General features: G+C 49.8%; 1 protein-coding gene across 2 annotated transcripts in view; it reads right to left on the reverse strand.

Annotated features, from left to right (window-relative positions):
* Window positions 1-23,507, reverse strand: part of LOC141157212 (cytochrome P450 2D15-like) — a 267,789-nt gene that overhangs the window by 60,857 nt on the left and 183,425 nt on the right. For both annotated transcript variants that reach the window (XM_073644201.1, XM_073644202.1), the window contains exons 6-7: window positions 21,831-21,972; window positions 21,538-21,725 (exon numbers count right to left, since the gene is read on the reverse strand). In XM_073644201.1, coding sequence (XP_073500302.1) covers window positions 21,538-21,725; window positions 21,831-21,972 — 330 coding nt within the window. The remainder of the gene's footprint in view (window positions 1-21,537; window positions 21,726-21,830; window positions 21,973-23,507) is intronic.

A 23,507-nucleotide genomic window follows, 5' to 3' on the forward strand; every position in this document is an offset into this window, starting at 1 on the left:
TTAGCCCAAGCAATACTTTGGGCCTAGTAGCAGTGTGTGCTAGTCAGCGGATTAACCCAGCTGTTAAGGAAGCTACACCACCTGTAGTTTGGACACTTCATTTTTTCAAAGGAAATGGTTCGGGCCCCCAGGACACTCAGTGAAGAGCATCGGGGAGGCACCCCAAGGCACAGGTGCTGGGACTGGCAGTAGGACGCCTTGCGGTGGACCGCCAAGCTCGATCCTTATAAAAGCTTTTTAACTGCAGCAGCTTTAGTGAACGCTACTTGAGCTGGAACTCTTTTTTTTATTTTATATAAAAGTACAAAAACACAAAAACAACACACAAATATAAACCACAAATACAAACATTATACAAGAAAAACAAAAAACCCCAGCAAGACATAGCCCAAATCCAAAAATTATATAGAGTCCAACAAACTAACACATGACACTTGACACGAAACGCAAGACACAAAACGTCTTCGTTCTTTCCAAAAGACCCCCCAGCAAGGGAAGACCTTCCGTACCTACCAGCCAGGCCACGCCCTAAAGCGCACAAGACCCCTAACATCCGCAACATTCATACCTGCACATTCACACCTAACCCCAAAAAGGAAAACTAAATAACCGGCCCACCGCAAAAAATAAGAGATGGGCCACCTGGCCAAAACTAACACTCTGCACACAAATTTTTTTTTTTTTTTTTTCCCCACCACCATTTTTAAACACCCAAGGTCCCACGAAAGTCTGTGGCCTCTTAACACCAACAAGGTCCCACGAAAGTTTGTGGCCATTTACGCGCAAAAAGGGTCCCTTTCCCGCATCCCGCAGGATGTCCATTTTTTTTTTTTTTTTTTTTTTATAAAAACACCCCTTCCCCCTCCCCCCCGAAACCCCCCACCCAACCTAAAACTACATCCCCCCACGCGCAATACACATATAATACACATATACATACAATACACAACATAAAAAGTCTGTTTTAACACTTAGCAGTAACATGATAATTTCAAACCACAAAGAACCAACCATAAATCAAAAATCAGACCCAAGTTCAGTGCTTGCAAGCCCTATATTCCGATTCCAATACCGCAAAACAAAAAACTACAATGTGAGGGGAGCAGCCCACCACCAGGAAACTGGAGACTACAGAGGCTCTCACTCTAATCTAACACACAACACCCTGTCCCTCCCTATTAAAGAAAAGAAAAAACCTGTCCCTAGCGCCCTACCAATCTTTCCCTACCTGTCCCTCACTGACCCTCACTACTAACCTAATACTAAACTACCTATCCCTGATGACTGTCCCTGTCTGTCCCTCCCTGACCCTACACAGCGACCTGACCCTACAAAAAAAAAAATATAAAGTATAGAAGGAGATTAACTCACCCTATCACAGACACGCATAACCTAACTCTCCCTAGGGCACATTGAATGAGAACCCCCTCCATAGAAGGGAAGCCCTCCCTGCACCCAGCCTCTCATACTCCAGCGAGCGCACTTTTGCCAGGTCACCCAGGATGTTCCTAATCACCTCTTCCCGGGGGAGGGCTTTCTGCTGGGTGGACACTAAGCACCGTGCGTTCCACGTGTAAAACCTAGTCACTAAGCTAACTAAGAAAACAGTGCCCCGATCTCGGCCACCCAGGGACCTGAATGCCCCATAGGCCCACTCCGCATAGGAAAGGCCTGCCAGCCTGGGCCAGCCAATGGAAGCACCCACCCTACTGTAGACCTCTGTATTAAAGGGACACCGAAGCAGGAAGTGCTCCATGCTCTCAAGCATGCCGCCACACTCCTCGCGGGGACAATCCCGGTCATCAGAGTTCCTGTACTTCAGGTTGTCCCTCACATACAGTCTCCCATGGAAGCAGCGCCAAGCCAAGTCCCAAAACTTCAAGGGGGTCCGTTTAGAGTTCAATAACCCAAGCCCTACCTCCAGATCCCGGCTTGGGCAATCCTTGAGCGCCAGGGGCTTCTGAAAGTGGGTCAACAGGACCCTATTGTCAAGTAACCTCCTTGACAAGGTCCTGATCTCCCACACTCCCAGACCCCACTAACGGATCACCTTCAGAACCGGGGTAGCATAAGCCGGAAGATGCCCATGAGGCGTTCGAAGGTTCTTCACCTGCCCTCCTGTCTCCCATTCCTGGAAGAAAGGCCGAAACCACCCCCTACAGGAGAATACCCACGGAGGAGCCCTCTCTAACCAGAGGTTGGCGATGTTTGCCTTAATAAAGGTGTTTACTAGGAACACCACTGGGTTGACCATACCCAACCCTCCCAGTCTCCTCGTGCGGTACGTGACCTCCCTCCTGATTAGGTTCAGCCTATTCCCCCATAATAGTTGAAAGAACAGGCTGTAGACCCGTGTCCAAAGAGGCTCTGGCAAGATGCAGACACTGCCCAGGTATATTAGTAAAGGAAGCAAATACCCTTTGGCCAGGCTAAGCCTTTCCCTCAGGGTCAGGGACCAGCCCTTCCACTGATCCACCTTCTGGGCGGCAATCTTAAGTCTGCCCTCCCAGTTTTGCTGGGGGTAGTCCCCCGGGCTGAAACTGATGCCTAGTATTTTTGCTGTGGCCTGAGGCCCTGGAAGAGTGTCCGGGAGATCAAAACTAGGATCTCCCCCTCCCAGCCAGAGACTTTCACACTTATCCCGGTTGATCATGGACCCGGATGCCACCGAGTAGCGCTCAACCTCAGACATGACCCAATCTGCCTCCCCTCTCGAGGTTGCAAAAAGGGAAACGTCATCGGCGTACGCCACTACCCTCAAGGTGGCATCTGGCTCCACCTGGTCCATCCCGACTCCCACCAACGGTCCACGCTCCACCCTCCTTAGAAGGGGGTCAATCGCAAATACGTATAACAGTGGGCTCAGTGGACAGCCCTGGCGGACACCAGACTTCACCTCAAAAGGGGGTCCGACCCAACCGTTCACAAGTGGAAAAGTCTCTGCCCCATTGTATAAAACTCTCAGCCAATCAACAAACCTCCCGGGCAGACCGTACCTCAGAAGGACGGACCAGAGGTACTTGTGGTTAACCCGGTCAAAGGCTTTCGCCTGGTCTAAGGACAGCAAGTACCCCTTCCAGTGACCTGACCTGCTCTGCTCCACTGCCTCTCGGACACCGAGCACAGCACTAAATGTGCTGCGGCCTGGAACAGAGCAGTGCTGGGCCCCCGAAAGGAGCCGGGGTGCAAATTTCACCAACCGATTAAAAAGCACCTTTGCCAGAACCTTTCGGTCCGTATTGAGAAGCGCTATGGGACGCCAATTCTCAATACGTGACGAGTCTTTACCCTTTGACAGAATAATCAGGGCTGACTTCCTCATTGAACTGGGCAGAGCGTCCGAGGAGAGACACTCATTAAACACCTCAGTCAAGAGGGGGACCAAGGAGTCCCTAAAAGTCTTGTAAAACTCGGATGTTAAGCCATCCGGACCAGGCGACTTTTTGGGCCGGAGCCCATCAACCGCCCGTCTCACTTCCTCTTCCCTGATTGCTTCCACCAAAACATGAAGAGAGGGGTCATCCCCTGGCTCAGGGATGGTTTCAGCCAGGAAAGCCGACATCTCATCCCGATCAGGTTCCCTCCCCCCCAAGAGGTGCGAGTAGAAGGATCTGACCACGTCCAGGATCCCTGATTTGGATCTGTTCAGGGACCCCGTACTGTCGATCAGTCCTGTTACCACCTTACAACTCACTGACATCCTGCAGTTCCTGTAAGGGTCGGGCGAGCGGTACCTCCCGAAATCCCTCTCAAAAACCAAGGATGTGTGCCTATCATACTGGCACCCCTTGAGCAAGGCCTTCACCCTAGAGACTTCCTCACGGTCCCCTCCAGTCGAGACGAGCTGCTCGAGTTTCCTCCCCAGATCCCGATACAGGCGGTGCCTGTTCAGGCACCTGAGGCTCGAGAGCTGACGGAAGAACCTTGCAACCCTTCTTTTGAAGATCTCCCACCACTCAGACTTAGTACTACAGAGACCCAAGAGAGGTACCTGGCTCTGAAGAAATTCCTCAAAGGATTGTCTTACATCAGCTTCTTCCAACAGGGACGAATTCAGCTTCAACAGGCCTCTCCCCATCCGGGGGGTCTCTGTAACATTCAAGGAAAAGAAAATGAAACAGTGATCGGAGAATTCCACCTCCACAGCGGACACTGCAGAAGAGACGGCCTCCTCCTTTAAATAAAACCTATCTATCCTAGACCTACTGCTACCCCTATGAAAGGTGAAACCCCCGTGACCTGGGGTGTGCCGGATGTGGACATCCACCAGGCGAGCTTCACTTGCTATGCTATTCAGGGCTATGCTATCATAAGCCAGCCGGTCTCCGGGGCCTCCCCTATCACGGGGTCTAGTTACAGTGTTAAAATCCCCACCGAAGACCACCTGCCGGCTTGTAAAAAGATAGGGCTTGACCTTCAGGAAGAGACATTTACGGTCCCACTTAGATTGCGGGCCGTAGATATTAATGAGCCGGAGCTCCTGTCCCCTCATGAAGACGTCAAGAACCAAGCACCTCCCCATTTCTACCTCAATCACCCGTCTGCATTCCACCGAAGCGGCCTTAAAAAGGACCGCTACCCCGCTATACGGCTCGGCCGCAAGAGACCAGTATGAGGGCCCACACCTCCACTCCCTCTTTGCTTTATAAATGGCCCCCATGTCCGTTAGTCTGGTCTCCTGCAAAAATAAAATGTCAGCCTCAACTCGGGTGAAAAAAATCAAAGGCCGTAAATCTGGCTGCATCTGACTTTATACTGGCGACATTAATCGACGCCAGAGTCAACGGGGTAGGTTCCGCCATCATGGGTGATTGAGTTAGATGGCCTTCTTTTTCCCCGTACCCCCCTTTTTCCTCTCGCCTTCTGAGGAGGAGCCCGAGTCACCCCTCCTCTTTAGGGATACCGAGGTGTCCATGCCCGCCCCTCCAGCATCGGAGACTTCCTTCCTAGCACAGGTTTCCTCGCCTCCAGACCCCGGGGCAGTCCCCCCCCCAGGGGCAGCCGAGTCCCCCGGGGGACAGACCCCGCCGCCCCCTGAAGGCACCCCAGATGTTGTCTCCGGCTCCTTACCCCCAACCTCCGACACAGCAGAGTCATCGAGGGCTTGGAACCGATTGGAGAGGGGGATCAGAGGGGAGCCGGTGAGCCCTTCCGTAGGCACCGTAGTGGTCAAGGGGGGGGGGCTTTAGGTTTTTTTACCCTTTTCCTGTTCTTTTTTCTCCGACTACTGGTACTTTTGTCACCTGATTTTTTTGGCTGCTCCACCACCTCCTCATCCAGACTTTCATACTGGGAGGAGTTATCGGAAGCAGCCGCCTCCTCCCTCTCCATCCTCCTGATCTCTTCGCTCACCGCCTTTTCCCCCAGGGCCTCAGAGGCTCCGGCTGCAACCTCCGGGGAGGGGACAGTCATCACCCCAGTCGCCTGGGGCTTATTCTGCCCCCTGTCCCTTCGGCGCCTCACCTGTTGCCACTGGTGGGCAGGTGTATTTGCCTCGCCTTTCCTCCCTGACCCCTCAACTCCCCTCCCGCCCCCACCTCCAGTTCCAGCAGAAGATGAACCACTGGGGACCCCCCCGCGGCCCTCCTCCGCCTGACCAGAGATGGTGTTGGAAAAGGAATGTGGGCAGCGGCTATACGGGTGACCTAGATCACCACACAGGTGACATCTAATGTCACCACAGGCCGCGGCCAGATGACCTACCCCGCCACACAAGGCACATTTCTGCACCTTGCAGCCCGCGCTGAAGTGGCGGGGGTCACCGCACCTGTGGCAGACCTTCGGCTGCCCCTGGTAGAAGATCAGGATCCTGTCCCTCCCCAGGAATGCCGAGGAGGGGATGTGAGTGACAGTACCACCTGAAACCTTCAATTTCATCATGAAGGTCCAGCCCCCTGACCAAATGCCGAACTCGTCCCTGTTCTTCTTTGGGACCTCTGTGACTTCCCCATAACGAGAAAGCCACGTCATAATATCGATCACTGAGAGTGACTCGTTATTTGTTAGAACGGTCACCCTCTTTACGCCATTTTGGCGAGAAACCGCCTGTACGGCAAAGTCTCGCCAGCCGGGCTCCCCCTTCACCAGTTCAAAATTCGACCAGAAAAGCTCTAAGCCCTCCGGCCGAACAAAACTGATGTCAAAGATGGAGGTACCAAAAGGATGGATCAGGGCAAAGATGTCAATTGCCCTGAAGTCCATCTTCAGGAGGAGCTCCACGACCCTCGCTCTAGGCGGGCACGCTTCACTACCCTTCCACCGAAGACGGACTACATTCCTCCTTGCCACCCCCTGCCCGGCTGTCGGGGGGGGACCACACTGTTTCCCCCTCCCTTTTATCTTGGAAGGCAGCCTGGCCATGCCTGTCCAGCCAAAAGGCCAGATCCACCTCTCTTCCCTCTACTGTGATCGTCCGTTCTCCCTTCTTGAGGGCCTCCAGAAAACGGCGTCGCAAGTCACCGTCCCTGAGGTCCAGAGGCGAGGAAACCCCCCGAAAGGACCCCGAGGCCCCAGCCACTACCCCCGCAAAACTCCGGGGGCTCGCGGCCGGAGGAGCAGATGGACCAGTCCCCCCACCGTGCTCCCCGCTACCAACAGAAACTCCATTTACGCACCCTACTGCAGACACCCCACCATTTGCATCCCCAGCCACAGACACATTCGTACCCACACCATCCCCATTTGTGTCTACAATCACCCCACTCGCCCCGCTCCCACTCCCATGTGCACCGGGGTCAATGTTTTTCTTTTTTTGTGTACACTTTCTGGGCACAGTTTCACTACCACCGTCCATATTACTTGTGTTGCCAGTACTGCCGCCTGCTGGTGGCATCTTCCCTGCCAGGGGGTTCACTTTTAATGCTGCTGGCCTATCAAGCACCACACTGCAGGACTTAAGCAGTGCAGCACCACTGCTCCCAGCATACCTGGAGCTTCCTGATTTACTGGCAGGAAGAGAGCCAGGTGTAGCTCCTCCCACTGCACCATCCAGCCCTGCTGCAGCTTTCCTGGATACCCGCAGTGCCGGATCCCCTGCCCCAGGTAAGCCCCCAGACACAGCGGACCCCGGCACACAGGCACCCGCATCAGCTACAGCGGCAGCCCCCACACTGGCACTGGCCGCAGCTGTGGTGTCTGTTGCTCCAGGAGCAGCCACCGGCGCCGGCGCTAAGCCCCGCCCACTGGGCGTGGCCACGCCCACATGGGCAGACCCGGCTCGGGAAGCCACGCCCCCAGCGCCCGGCAGCACAGTACTGCTCACTGTGGCCACTCCTACATGGGCGACCCCCACCTGTGAAGCCACACCCCCTGCACCCGGCAGCACAGTGCGGCCCTCCGTGGCCATTCCCACATGGGTGGGGGACACCAGGGAGGCCACGCCCCCCGAAAATGGCCACGACGGGACCCCCAAAACCGGCCCGGAGCCGGGTCTACTCTCGGGGGTCCCTGATCCAGCGGCACCAATTCCCGGAGGCACAGCTCCCCCCACCGTCACTCCCTTAGCCACAAAGAGCTTGGCCACAGCAACTCCGGCGGCCGGCCCCAGGCTAGGCCACTCCCCCTCGGCATCCACCGACGGCAGAGCCCTCAGCGCCGACCCCTTACTGGGCCCCTGCGCCGGGGGGCCCCGACTTCGCCACGGACCCAGCCGGGGGAGCAGGCCCCACCACCTTCCTTTTACGAACCGGCTCTGCCGGAGCTGCAGGCCCTGCACTTTTTGCCCCGCCAGATGCCTTACCGGATGCCTGGGTCCCCAAAAGTGATCCAGATTTAACGGATCCGTGAGTGAGGGACCCAGACACTTTCCCAGCACACGCCGCCGGAGATGCGGCCCCGGCTGCCGGTGTGCCGCCAGCAGAGCAGGTGGCAGCGGCAGTTACGCTCGCCGTCCCCCGCAAGCCAGCAGGCACACCAGGTGCCAGGCCAGCCCCCTCTCTCACAGGGGACCCAGCCTGAGCACCACCATGGTTTTTGCCCGCCGCCGGGCCGCCCTCCGTGCCATGCTCCATGTCAGACACATCCGACACACCACCTTCATTACTACAAACAGAGGCGGCGCTCTGCGTACCATGGCCTATAGTCTCCCCGCCCCCTCGCTGCAGACCCACATCAGGGCCCGAGCCGGGGTGGGTGGCGGGTGCCGCACAACGGGACCGGGGGGCCCCAGAGAGGGGGACATACACAAATTTATGTGTTACCGATGTTTTCTTTTTCATAGCTCTCTTCGCTTTCCTCTTCATCCCCCTCCCGGTTGCCTCGTCCTCGCAGATCTCATCCCCGAACGTCAGCTGGTTAAAACGTACCGGGGACTCAATCTGCCTGATCTGCTTCATGACGAGGCAGCCCCCCTCACTAGTACTACCACCATCCTCATCCTCCCCTTCGCTCCCGCTGCCCTCTGAAGGGCTAGAGTCAGACGGGAGAGCCATCTGCTGAGGGGCTATCCCGCTATGCGATGCCTGGAGATCACTTACCAGGCCACCAGATGGCGGGTAGGGTGCAACCTCCTCCTCACAGTCCTCTTCCTCCTCATCCTCCACCGCCACCACCTGGCTGGAGCTCCGTGACCCCTCCAGAGATCCACCGGCCATGGCTCTGAACCGGTCGTCGTTCTCCAACTTTTCTCTGAATGGCCCGCTGCCTTCCAGGATGGTACACCGCCGGTTCTCCACCTCCTGGATGGCCTTCTTAATCCTCCTGACCGCGGCAGATAGCTCAGGCTTCTTGCTGCTAGAGGCCCTGTCGGACCTCTCCTGAGCTACCCTCAACTCCCCCAGAGGGATTTTAGCTTCCTAGAGGCGTCCTCATACTCGCAGAGGTGCGCATGGATGCGGGAGCCATAGATGACAGTGGACTCCTTCGCCACCTTGGTGCCCCAATCAGGGGGCACCGCTGCAGCACCCCTGCACGTACTCGGCCTACCTCCGGGGGGAGGAGCTGCCGCGGCTGTGGCCTCGGGGGTCCCTCTGGTCTTCATGCCGGACGCCTTGCCTTTTCCGGACCTGGTCATCCCAGCCACGATGGTATTCCTCCTGCCCCCCGCCGGCTTGGACCGGGGGGCAGGAGCTGGGGGCCCAGCCCCGGAGGCCAATCCCACAGCAAGCCTCCTTTCCTGGGAAGGGGGCAGACAAAAAGTCCCAGATGGTAAAGGCAAAACCTCCCTTCCCAGGAGCTCTCTCCACACACCAAACACAGCAGCACACGGCAGGCTCCACCTCTTCCTCCTCCTGCAACCGTGGCTGCTGGCATGAGACTTGCCCTCCAATAGATCCTTGTAAAAGGATTTAAAGTGTACTCATTCAAATTAGAGAGACAATTTAAATTAAAAAGATTAGACCTGCCTCCACCACAGGGGGGCTCGCTCGACCCACCAGCGGACAGGCACCAGTATTGGGAGAGGGGGGCTGGCCGTCAGGGTCCACCGCAGCTCTGGCACAAACCCTGCGACACGGAGGTCGTACGGGCAGGAACGGACTGGCCGTGTCGGCTTCGCACTTTTTTGGTTTTAGAAGGGCATGACATGCCTATATCTGTGTCTCCCCCTCCCTTTACTCCTCCACCTCTTTTCTTTTCGCATGACTATATGTACTTGTCACTTTTCCATGTGTTAGTTGTGTCTTCTGAGCAGTTTGTCAGCTTTTGGACACCTTTGAAGGTGTTTTCTATGTGTTTTTATGTGCTTTTGTTTGCCTGTCATTGGTTTTAACAGTGTTCGAAGGTGTTCGACGAACAGTTCGACGAACAGTTCGGCGAACATACGGGTGTTCGACGAACTGAACCGAACTCGAACACTACGGGGGTGGCTCAACGCTACTTATGATATTTATGTAACTGAATGTTTAACTTGCAATGTAAGGTATATAGAGGGCACTACACGTCAATTCAGAACCCGCATTAGAGAGCATCAATATGATGTTGAAAATGCAAGTAATGCTAGAAGTATGTCCCAAGCATCACGGCACTTTATTAGCTGCCACAATGGTAGCTTATCAACTATTAGAGTGTATGCCATCAAACAAAGTGCACAATGCGTGAGCTAGGGAAATTCATAAGTCTGCACTCACACATAGTGACTGCAGACTTATCGATTTGGACCCGACAAATCCTTTAAGGATGCTACTACTAGTGTTGAGCCACCCCCGTAGTGTTCGAGTTCGGTTCGGTTCGTCGAACACCCGTGTGTTCGCCGAACTGTTCGTCGAACTGTTCGTCGAACACCTTCGAACACCGTTAAAACCAATGGCAGGCAAACAAAAACACATAGAAATACATAGAAAACACCTTCAAAGGTGTCCAAAAGCTGACAAAATGCTCAGAAGACATAACTAACACATGGAAAAGTGACAAGTACATATAGTCATGCGAAAATAAAAGAGGTGGAGGAGTAAAAGGAGGGGGAGACACAGTTATAGGCATGTCATGCCCTTCTAAAATCCAAAAAGTGAGAAGCCGACACGGTTAGTCCGCTCCTGCCCGTGCCACCTCCGTGTCGCCGGGTTTGTGCCAGAGCCGCGGTGAACCCTGATTGCCAGCCCCCCTCTCCCAATACTGGTGCCTGTCCGCTGGTGGGTCGAGCGAGCCCCCCTGTGGTGGAGGCAGCTCTAAGCTTTTTAATTTAAATTGTCTCTCTAATTTGAATGAATACACTTTAAATCCATTTACAAGGATCTATTGGAGGGCAAGTCTCATGCCAGCAGCCGCGTAATTCCAGCTCCAGTAGCGTCCACTAAAGCTGCTGCAGTTAAAAAGCTTTTATAAGGATCGAGCTCGGCTGTCCACCGCAAGGCATCCTACTGCCAGTCCCAGCCCCTATGCCTTGGGGTGCCTCCTGATGCTCTTCACTGAGTATCCCATGGTCCTGAAGCATTTCCTTTGAAAAAATTAAGTGTCTAAACTACAGGTGGTGTAGCTTGCTTAACAGCCGGGATAATCCGCTGACTAGCAGACACTGCTACTAGGCACAAAGTATTTCCTGGGCTAGATGCAGTTAAAAATTTGTAATTAGATACTCTCGTTGGATGCTGAGAAAGCATTCCATAGAGTCTCCTGGCACGCCATATATGATTCTCTTAAAAAGCTTGGGGTAGGGGTCTAGGGGACCCTTTTATAGCCAAAATCACGGCCCTGTATCACAATACGTCACCTAGGCTGAAGATAAATGGAACTGTAGCACCCTGAGGGCTCGGTTGCTACAGAGGTATTGCACCTCACCCAGAGGTGTGATATCTCACTCTCAGGTAAGGATGGAGTGTGGATCAGGACCCGACACCTGCATGCATTACACCACATTGCCGTGGGGCAGGGCGACCAATATGCCTCTGAGATGGGCACAACAGTCCCTGTCCCTGGCTGGAGTGGGGGGAGGGAACACTGAGGAAGGGGAACCCTGTAGTGCAGGAGCAGGGAGGAAGCAGTTCCTGGGTGCATTGAGAAGGGAGTATAAAAGGTGGGCACCATCTTAGTTCAGTGCAGAGAAGTCTGAGCAGAAGTGGCAGGGAGCAGGGGCTCTGCATGAGCTCTGCTCCGGAGGCGGGTCTAGTAACAGAGGCCCAGGCCTGGAAGAGGGAGAAGGAAGGAAGAGGAGCGGAGAAGGCTCCAGGAACGAGGAATGAAGGGATCCCAGGGGTGCGGACGGGCGAGTCGCCACCACACGCCCGAATCCACCTGCGTGGAGGGGTCAGGCCAAAGGGGGAGACCGGTCCCCGAAACTAGTGGAGGCAGGAAACGACCCTCAGCTAGAAACCGGAGGCTGTGACATTTTATGTGGTGCAGCCCCTCGCTACACCCGCTAGGAAGGCACCACATAGGGTCAGGGAAACTGGCGCCAAGTTTACCAAGAGGAGGCCCGAGGCAGCCGGACAGAAGGGTTGGTAAGAAAGGCCAGACAAAGGACACACAAAGGGGGTCCTGTGAAGCGCTCCAAAGTTATCTGGGAGTTGTCTGAGCCCCTCACCTGGTGAGCACAGTACGACGTGGGCAGCCGTTACCTGCAGACGTGGTCTGGATAATAAGAACTGTGAGTAAAGGCCCTGGACTGCATCACTGACTCCGTGTCGTTACTGCTGCTGCCCTGCACCATCACCCCCATCCTCCGCATACACTGCCCTGAGGCTATACTCCTCCCGTGGGGAGTTATGCTACGCTCTGCTGCACCCACAACACCAGCCTCAGCGGTCTGCCCTGCAGCGGCGGTTCACTCTGACCGCAATCCACGGGTGGCGCAGTCGGACATTTAAACATCAAAACCACATAAATAGTTCCGCCACTGGTTTGACCACCCTGAGCCACGGAACCGGGTCGCCGCCACGAAGACTACAACCACCAGCATCCACCAAAAAGGGTCCGGCTCCATGTGTCCCAAGGCCCAGGGGGTGCATCAGAACATTTTCATTACCTTTCACAATCACCAATGGGACAAGGCAGGGATGTCCTCTGTCCCCTCTCTTATACATCCTAGTGACGGAGCACCTGCTCTCATCAATTCGCCATAACCCCAATATTAGGTGGATTGAGGTGGGAGGCACCGAGTACAAGTGCTCTCTATTTGCTGATGATGTCCTAGTATATATCACTCAATCACATATATCCATCCATGCTGTTATGGCTGAAATAGATCACTTTGTTACATGGTCAAATTTTAAAATCAATGCAGCGAAGTCTGAGGCCCTTGATGTCTCCCTCCCCAAATCCATATAGGATTCCATCCAGTCCAACTTTCCCTTTGCCTGGCCCTCACAGGGTATCAAATACTTAGGAATTCCTATTCATAGAGACCTCTCCCATCTATGTTATCTTAATTTTGGGCCCTTTATTGAACAACTCCATACAGACCACGGTTGGCAAGTTAGAACTGTAAGATTCACTACGTGAACCACTGGTGTTTTGTGGAAAAGCACATGTACACTGCGTTCCAAATTATTATGCAAAAAGTGTTTAGGAGTGATAAGGGAAGAATTTGTTTGTTTGTCAGTTAAAATCATTGATGGTGATGTGTGTCAGGGCTCTTTATATCACTGTAAGCAATTGCAGACACCTGTGCTAATTAGTTTGGCAGGTGTGTCCAATGAAAGGCAAGACTACTTTAGAAGGTTGTCTCACATTATTAAGCAGCCTACATTTTCTGCCAAAATGGGAAAGAAAAAGGATGTGTCGGCTGCTGAGAAGCAACAAATTGTGGAGTGTTTAGGTCAAGGCATGACTACAATCAACATTGTGCGATGATCAGGATGAAGTGTCTTGGCAATCAAGAAGTATGTAGCTGATTCACAGTACACACGTGTGCGTGCTGATAAGGGCAAATTGAGGACTCTTTCCTACAGGCAATTACGTCAGGTTGAAAGAGCAGCGGCAAAAAAGCCTTGTCATAGCAGCAGACAAGTTTTTGAAGCTGCTTGTGCCTCCAACGTCCCCCGAACAACAAGATGCAGGGTCCTTCAGAGGTTTGCAGCTGTGCATACGCCATCCTGTCGACCTCCTCTATCCACTTCACACAAGCAGAAACGGCTCCAGTGGGCCAAACATTACATGAAGACTGATTTCAAAACTGTTTTGTTCACGGATGAGTGCCGTGCAGCGCTCGATGGTCCAGATGGATGGAGTGGAGGATGGCTGGTTGATGGACACCCCACGCAAACACGGCTACAGCGCCAACAAGGAGGAGGTGGAGTAATGTTTTGGGCTGGAATCATGGGGAGAGAGATTGTCGGCCCCTTTAGGATCCCTGAAGGCGCTAAAGATGAACTCCATAGTGTATGTGGATTTTCTCAAACAGCACTTCCTGCCATGGTTCAAGAAGAAGAACCGTGTATTTCACAGCAAGATCATTTTTCTGCATGATAATGCACCATCTCATGCTGCACATAAAACATCTGCATCTCTGGCTGATATGGGCATAAAAGGGGACAAACTTATGGTGTGACCCCCATGCTCCCCTGACCTCTACCCCATTCAGAACCTTTGGAGCATCATTAAAAGGAGTGTCTATGATGGCGGGAGGCAGTTCACATCTAAGCAACAGCTCTGGGAGGGTATTCTGTCCTCATGCAAAACAATTGAAGCAGAAACCATCCAAAACCTGACAAATTCAATGGACGAGAGAGTTCAGAAGCTCCTTTCGAACAAGGGGTCCTATGTGAAAATGTAACATCACCTAGAATTAAGTTTTGAGTTGAAAACTGTTTGATTTCAGTTTCTAACAACCTGCTAATGCTTATAATTTCAAAAATGACCATTTTTTTGGTCTTTATTAAAATGAAAAGGTTGATCGAAAAGTTTGGGGGATCTAAGAGTGTGGCAACCCAGTAGTCATGATTACTTCGAATTCTGACAATATGAGGGTCATGCTGCAGGTAGTGCAGCAAGAAGGCACTTATGTGTCTTGCGCATCTTGGAGCCCCAAAATTATTTTCCGGGCTAGATGCAGCTAAAAATTATTAATAATTTTAAATCTGGTGAAGCTTTAGTATAGATGGCCTAATAGGATCAGTGCTGCACACTGCTACAAAGCCCAAATTATTTTCCAGTCAAGATACAGATAAACATGATTAGTAATTTGAAAGCTTAAAACGGTTGGTAGGGTGATTATAACCAATCATCAAGCTTTTACTCTCCCCAGGATGACTCAGGGGTAGAAAAGTCGTTTCGGATCCATGATTTGTTCATTTTTATGAACGTGAGTCTGTCTACATTATCAGTGGAGAGCCGCGTGCGCTTATCTGTCAGCACACCACCAGCAGCGCTAAACACACGTTCAGACAGAACGCTGGCTGCGGGGCATGACAAGATCTCCAAGGCGTAAGTGGCTAGCTCCGGCCATTTATCCAGATTGGAAGCCCAAAAAGAGCAAGGGTCCAGTGACACAGTCGTGGCTTCAATGTTTACTTGGAGATACTCCTGTACCATCGTCTCTAGGCGTTGACTATGTGTCAGACTTCATGTCTCCTGTGGCCTTGCAAAGGATGGGCTAAAAAAGTGGTGAAATGATTCCGCAAAATTGATGTTACCAGCAGATACTGTGGTTCTGTTACGGTTTGAGTGCTGAACACTTGACGGTCCCACGGTTGGCAAGTTGGAACTGTGAGATTCACTACGTGCACCACTGGTATTTTGTGGAAAAGCACATGTAAGATTCTGCAACAGTCTCTGCTGATACTCCTGCATGCGTGCATCCCTTTCTATGGCAGGAATAATTTCTGCAAATTTACTTTTGTACCGGGGATCTAACAGTGTGGCAACCCAGTAGTCAGGATTATTTCTAATTCTCACAATTCGAGGGTCATGTTGCAGGTAGTGCAGCAAGAAGGCACTCATGTGTGTTGCGCATCCAGGAGCACCAAGTCCCTGTTGTGTTGGTGGCGAGGTAACAATCATGCTTCCTTCCTCTGTCCTCTCCCCCCAACCTCGCACAACAGAAATGTGATCAAGGTCTCCCTCATCTGATGAGTCTTCCATCAGTTCGTCCTCCACTTCTTCCTGGGCTCCTGCACCTTCCTCACTAGTTTGGCTGCTACCATGCGCCCTGGTAAAACCATCTCCCCCACCCTCACATGCCTGCCGCCTTGGTGCTGCCGACCGTCTGGACCTTGCAGATGTTAGCCCTTCCGCATACAACTCCTCCTCCTCTACTTCCTCCACCTCCTCTTGTGCCACCACCTGACTCCGAATTCTGTTTAACATGTGCTCCAGCATGTAAATCACCGGAATAGTCATGCTGATAATGGCATCGTCAGCATTAAACATCTTCGTCGCCATTTCAAAACTGTGCAGAAGGGTGCATAGGTCCCTGATCTGAGACCACTCCTCCAGCGTGATTTGCCCCACCTCTGAATCTCGTTGGCCCAGGCTATACGTCAGAACGTATTGCACCAGGGCTTGTCGGTGCTGCCACAGTCGCTGCAACATGTGCAGAGTTGAATTCCACCGGGTAGGCACATCGTATTTTAGCCGGTGAAGTGGCAGGCCCAACGACTTCTGTAGAGATGTAAGTCGCTGAGCTGCGGGATGCGAACGGCGGAAGTGAGCACACAGCGACCGTGCCCTCTGCAGAAGGCCATCTAGTCTGGGATAGTGGGCTAAAAATTGCTGGACAACCAGGTTCAACACGTGAGCCATACAAGGCACGTGTGTGACATTGCCCCGGCGAAGGGCCGCACCCAGGTTTGCAGCATTGTCGCACACGGCCTTCCCTGGTTTCAGGTCCAGTGGAGACAACCATTCATGAAATTGGTTCTCCAGAGCTGACCACAACTCCTCAGCTGTGTGACTCACATTTCCCAGACATTTCAATGTAAAAACCGCCTGATGACGTTGAGCCCTACTGCCAGCATAGTAAGGAGGTGTGCAGGATCCCTTCTGCGCAGTTAAAAAGCTTGTGGCATGACCAGACAGGCTTTGGGTGCAGATGGAAGACCCAGAGGAGGTTGAGGAGGCAGAAGCAGTGGAGGAACTTTGACATAAAGAGGATTGACGCACAACTCGTGGGGACGGCAAGACTTGGACAGCAGCCCCTTGTCCTGCTGTCACCATAGTTACCCAGTGCCCAGTCAGCGACATGTAACGCCCCTGTCCATGCCTACTCGTCCAAGTGTCTGTGGTGAAATGCACCCTGTCACACACAGAGTTTCTCAAAGAAGCGGTGATGTTGTGTGCGACATGCTGGTGGAGCGCAGGCACACCTTTCTTTGAGAAGTAGTGCCGACTGGGCATCTGGTACTGGGGCACTGCGACGGACATAAGGTCTCGAAAATCCTCTGTGTCCACCAGGCGGAAAGGCAGCATTTCTGTAGCCAAGAGCTTGCAGATGGTGAAATTCAACCTCTTAGCTTTCTCATGGCTAGGAGGAAATGGTCTTTTACTTGTCCACATCTGAGGGACCGAGGGCTGGCTATTGTGCTTAGACGGGGTTGATAAGGGTGTCCCCGGCAAACTGCCGGTCTGTGAGGAAGATGCAGGCGGACATGTTAGGTTGCCTTGATCCAAAGGTGGTGCTATCGATGTCGGACAGCGCTCAACACCAGCTGGTGTTACCACCTCCAAAGAAAATGATGACCTGCCAATCACGCTGGCTGTTGCGGGTAAAGAGGTGGCAGGTCTGCGCCCCAAAACAGGTGTGACTGCTGTCCCCCCAGTCACAGAGGATGAAGAGGCCGCGGATGCACAAGATATGGCAGACGGTGGTTGGCCCGGCCGGCTAGGCCGCATTGTAGCACACTGAGCTTCCCACTGCAACTTATGCTTCATGTTCATGTGCCGGTTCATGCATGAAGTACTCAAACTATGTATTTTTTGGCCTCTACTTAGCTTTTGCTGACAAATGTTACAGATAACACGAGTTGGGTCATCTTTATCGATCTGAAAAAATGCCCAGGCTATGCAAGGCTTAGCACCCATGCGACCTGAAGAGCCACCACGACTTGTGGTGAGAGGCAGAGTTGTGTTTGAGGATGCAGTTGTTGACGTGCTTCCAGTACTACGTCTCTGTCCAGGAAGGCGCAACCTGACCTCGTCGTCACTAGCATCTTCCTCCACCTCCTCTGCTGACCTCATCTCTTGGCTGACTGTGGGTTGACAGTAAGTGGGATCTCCAACCTCATCATCATCACCCTGTGCGTTATCACACCCGTCGTCCTCAGAGCCAACCTGTTCCTGCCCTGACAAAAAACTAAAGTTGTCGCTCCAATCAGGTATTTGAGTCTTATCATCGTCTTCCTCATTGTCTCCACCAACAGGAGTTACAGTTTGGGAATGAGGGTCTACATTATGGTCAGAACCTTCTGCGTCTGGTCCTGGATCCGACTCATAAAGATTCTGGGCATCAGTGCAGATCATTTCCTCGTCTGGATTCACAGAAGCGCTGGAGTCGACCTCTGATTCCCAGGCTATAGTATGAGTAAACAGCTCTGCAGACTCAACCATCTGTTCTACCTCATACTCAGACGGGCAGCTGGAGATTTGGGAGCTGTGAGGAAGCAAGTGCGATTGGGGTGACACCTTTGAGGACTGGAGTATTTGTGATGTTGAAGTTGATGTGGAGGAGAGCCCACTTAAAGGAGCACTTGATATCCGTTGAAGCACCTGCTGTTTTTGTGCCTCATCTGGAATTTGTAGCGATTGGCGTGGCCGTAAGAAAGGGATCTTATCACATTGTCCGCTAAAAGAAGTAGACATTTTAGTTTGGCTGGAAGATGGTCTTTCTTCTGCAGATGTTACTGTTGCTTTAACACCTACCCCACGGACACAACCTTTTTTCCCCTTCCCAACACGCCTATTCCCCTTTCCACCAGCAGCAGGCCTTTTTCCACTCATTTTGGTGGTTAACTAATTCACAACTCTGGAGTTGTTTGCACAAAAAAACAATGGATGGGAACAGAGCAGAGCTGAGTGGCCAAACTGTGGTATTAGGCCAAAACTATTGGCTGGGTTAGATGCAGAAAAAAATTATATTCAATTTGCAACCTGATGGAGGTCAGTATAGATGGACTAATACAACAAGTCCCACACACAGCTAGAAGCCCAACATTTCTTCAGAGGTAGATGCAGAAAAAAATATATTCAGTTTGCAACCTGATGAATGTCTGTATAGATGGATTAATAGAACAAGTCCCACACACAGCTAGAAGCCCAATATTTTTTCAGAGGTGGATGCAGAAAAAAATATATTCAGTTTGCAACCTGATGGAGGTCTGTATAGATGGATTAATAGAACAAGTCCCACACACAGCTAGAAGCCCAATATTTCTTCAGAGGTAGATGCAGAAAAAAATATATTCAGTTTGCAACCTGATGAAGGTCTGTATAGATGGATTAATAGAACAAGTCCCACACACAGCTAGAAGCCCAATATTTTTTCAGAGGTAGATGCAGAAAAAAATATATTCAGTTTGCAACCTGATGGAGGTCTGTATAGATGGATTAATAGAACAAGTCCCACACACAGCTAGAAGCCCAATATTTTTTCAGAGGTAGATGCAGAAAAAAATATATTCAGTTTGCAACCTGATGGAGGTCTGTATAGATGGATTAATAGAACAAGTCCCACACACAGCTAGAAGCCCAATATTTTTTCAGAGGTAGATGCAGAAAAAAATATATTCAGTTTGCAACCTGATGGAGGTCTGTATAGATGGATTAATAGAACAAGTCCCACACACAGCTAGAAGCCCAATATTTTTTCAGAGGTAGATGCAGAAAAAAATATATTCAGTTTGCAACCTGATGGAGGTCTGTATAGATGGATTAATAGAACAAGTCCCACACACAGCTAGAAGCCCAATATTTTTTCAGAGGTAGATGCAGAAAAAAATATATTCAGTTTGCAACCTGATGGAGGTCTGTATAGATGGATTAATAGAACAAGTCCCACACACAGCTAGAAGCCCAATATTTTTTCAGAGGTAGATGCAGAAAAAAATATATTCAGTTTGCAACCTGATGGAGGTCTGTATAGATGGATTAATAGAACAAGTCCCACACACAGCTAGAAGCCCAATATTTTTTCAGAGGTAGATGCAGAAAAAAATATATTCAGTTTGCAACCTGATGCAGGTCTGTATAGATGGATTAATAGAACAAGTCCCACACACAGCTAGAAGCCCAATATTTTTTCAGAGGTAGATGCAGAAAAAAATATATTCAGTTTGCAACCTGATGGAGGTCTGTATAGATGGATTAATAGAACAAGTCCCACACACAGCTAGAAGCCCAATATTTTTTCAGAGGTAGATGCAGAAAAAAATATATTCAGTTTGCAACCTGATGGAGGTCTGTATAGATGGATTAATAGAACAAGTCCCACACACAGCTAGAAGCCCAATATTTTTTCAGAGGTAGATGCAGAAAAAAATATATTCAGTTTGCAACCTGATGGAGGTCTGTATAGATGGATTAATAGAACAAGTCCCACACACAGCTAGAAGCCCAATATTTTTTCAGAGGTAGATGCAGAAAAAAATATATTCAGTTTGCAACCTGATGGAGGTCTGTATAGATGGATTAATAGAACAAGTCCCACACACAGCTAGAAGCCCAATATTTTTTCAGAGGTAGATGCAGAAAAAAATATATTCAGTTTGCAACCTGATGGAGGTCAGTATAGATGGACTAATACAACAATTCCCACACACAGCTAGAAGCCCAATATTTTTTCAGAGGTAGATGCAGAAAAAAATATATTCAGTTTGCAACCTGATGGAGGTCTGTATAGATGGATTAATAGAACAAGTCCCACACACAGCTAGAAGCCCAATATTTTTTCAGAGGTAGATGCAGAAAAACATATATTCAGTTTGCAACCTGATGGAGGTCTGTATAGATGGATTAATAGAACAAGTCCCACACACAGCTAGAAGCCCAATATTTTTTCAGAGCTAGATGCAGAAAAAAATTATATTCAATTTCCAACCTGATGGAGGTCAGTATAGATGGACTAATAGAATGATGCTATGCCCAAAAGATTTTACTTCACTAGGTGCAGTAAAAAAATTGGTATTCTATACACAGGTGGTATATCTTGCAACACAGATAGGCTACTCCACTGACTAACACACTATGCAATAGGCCAAAAAGGATTAGCTTTGCTAGATTCAGCCAAATGCTGTGAAAAAAACTTGCACAGCACTGACACAGACCTGCCTGGCAAAAACTGATAGGAACTGATGTAACCTAGTCCTGAAAAGGACTCCAATTACAATTAGTCTTTACTCCCACAATCTATCTATTTAAGAGCACAGACCTGCCTGATAAAAGTCGTAGGAAATGCTGTAACCTAGTCCTTAAAAGGACTGCAATCACAACTATTCCCTACTCCCAAGCTATCTGTAGAGTTGTGCGAAAATTGGCTTGAAATTAACAAGGTATAGCGCACACAGCAACAGCGGTGCCGTCTAACACGCAGCTGCAGCAGTGAGAAAATGGTGGCGACGGGGAAAATGGCTTGGTCTTATAGGGCAAGGACATGTGACATACACTGCCAATCACACATGCCCTTGCTTGTGTGAAAAAAAGCACTTCGCTCCGTGTGTGCGCTGCTGATAGGCTGACAGACTGCACCTCCCCACTGCAAATGCGGGAAAGAGAAAAAAAAATGGAGATCTTCATTGTTCCTGCAGAGATCCATCCCCTGCCCCTCCCCCCACCCCGCTGTACACTCAAACTGCGTATTAACATTAATTTTCATCATTACTGAGAAACAATCCAGTTATGATTTTGGTGCACGAACAGTTATCGAACATAACCTCGAACAGCCGAATTTTTCTCAAATTGTTCGTGTTCGTCGAACGGCTCGAACACCGCCCAAAACAGCTCGAATTTGAGATTGGCGAACAGTTCGAGTAGAACAACGCTCATCTCTAGCTACTACACCTGATACACGTAGATCCTATAGCTAACCTTAACATGAAAGTCTTACTACTTGTCCACTGTTTTTTACTTATCTGAATAAAGAAAATTGTATGTCCGTCGGGCTGGATTTTACTTTCTTGTTCATATTTCCATTATATTTCTGGTAATACAAAAATCCAAGGAATTACCCATGGATTTTACCTTTGGAATAACAAAACCTTTTATCTCCATGTCTTGGTAGGCCATGTGAGGCAAAGACAAAGGAAGAATATCTCCATATCGTTGTACTTCATGGATCACAGCATTAGTATATGGCATTTGTAGAACATCCCCCATTGTCGGTTTACGCTCTCTTCCAATGACTTGATCAATTTCTTCCTGTACTTTGACTGAAAACAAATGAGCGTTACTACAGGAATATTTATCCATACCTTACTATATGGTGAATATATCTTACTGTGTGATTACTACACCTTACTATATATTTTACTCACATTGTACATCTGGGTAGAGGAGCATAAACATCACTGCCCACCTCAGGGCGGTACTTGTAGTTTCTGACCCCGCAACAAATAAATCATATGTTGTCAAGAGCTGGTTTGTTTCATTAAAACTACTGGAACCATCTTCTTTCACCTATAAGAAATAAGTTTTAATAATGTGATATTTGAGTTTAGACTTTGACTAGCTCACAGGGAAGCAGGATTGGGCCTCCTATATGAGTAGTTGGCACAATACACTTAATTCACTATGTACTGACAGGCAGTATGTCATCATTCATTTAAAGGAAACCCGACAGCTGAAATATACTTTGAAACCAAAAAAGAAAAAAACCCTAAAAAATAAATTTTACTGATTACCACTTAAAAGAATATTAATATACGCAACACTCTTATAAAAACAGATACTGGGCAGTAAAGGGTGTACACAGGGATAATAAGTTAAGGCTAACAGACTTTAGTTGGTCCTACAAAACTGTTAAGCATACCTAACAGTTACCTACCAGAGGTGATGTGTCCATCCTGATAGTGGAACGCTGGATCACGTCATGGAACAGAGTACGCTCCAAAAGATTTGAATCAGTTCATATAGCCCTCAGGTAATAATTGCACATATATAACCTTTGTACCATACACTAAAAGATGAGAGATTTTTAGAGCGGACATGGGAAAATAATCCCACACTAGAACTGACCCACTGCCAAATCGATCATGCTGGAAGATGTTTTTAATATCAGAGAAAGGACACTTTGACCCATTATTCATAAATACTAAGTTTAAATCTGTAAGGAACCTTTCTTATATAATTACCATCAAGTAAACAATAAATCATAAACTCAATATACATTAAACATGATTAGCAAAATGTATTCGTGAAAATCTATTAATCTGCTCCAGCTTTGTGGTTTTAACTGGGTTTTATAGGGCTTTTTATGGATTTTTTTCTGTCATGTTGTTGTGCTATATGTGTAATGAATTTTCACAAATAAATTTAGCTAATCATGTTTAAAGTATATTGAGTTTATGATTTATTGTCTACTTGATGGTAATTATATAAGAAATGCAGGAAGATGTTGCAGGCAGCAGAATGTTCTCCATGGCTTCTCCAGACTCTGTCACATCTGCCACATGTGATCTGTGTGAACCTGCTCTCATCAGTGAAGAGCACAGGGCACCATTGTCGAATCTGCCAATCTTGGTGTTCTCTGACAAATGCCAATTGCCCTGCACGGTGTTGGGCTGTAAGCACAACACGTACTTGTTGATGTCGGGCCCTCATGCCACCCTCTTAGAGTCTGTTTATGACAGTTTGAGCAGACACATGGATGTTAGTGATGTTAGTGACCTGCTGGAGGTCATTTTGCAGGGCTCTGGCACTGCTCCTCCTGTTCTTCCTTGCACAAAGGAGGAAGTATCGGTCCTGCTGCTGGGGTGTTGACCTTCTGCGGCCCCCTCCACATCTCCTGGTGTACTGGCCTGTCTCCTTGTATGTGCTCCATGCTCTGAAAATTTTGCTGACAGACATAGCTACCCTTCTTGCCACAGCTTTTATTGATGTGCCATCCTGGATGAGCTGCACTACCTGAGCAACTTCTGTGGGTTGTACTGTAGACAGCGCCTCATGCTACTGTATCTCTAGGGGTGAGAGCAATGACAAAGTGAAAACGTAAC

This window comes from Phyllobates terribilis, unplaced genomic scaffold, assembly GCF_046119375.1.
Source record: "Phyllobates terribilis strain yellow unplaced genomic scaffold, ASM4611937v1 Scaffold_8__6_contigs__length_399053987, whole genome shotgun sequence".
NCBI classification, from domain to species: domain Eukaryota; kingdom Metazoa; phylum Chordata; class Amphibia; order Anura; family Dendrobatidae; genus Phyllobates; species Phyllobates terribilis.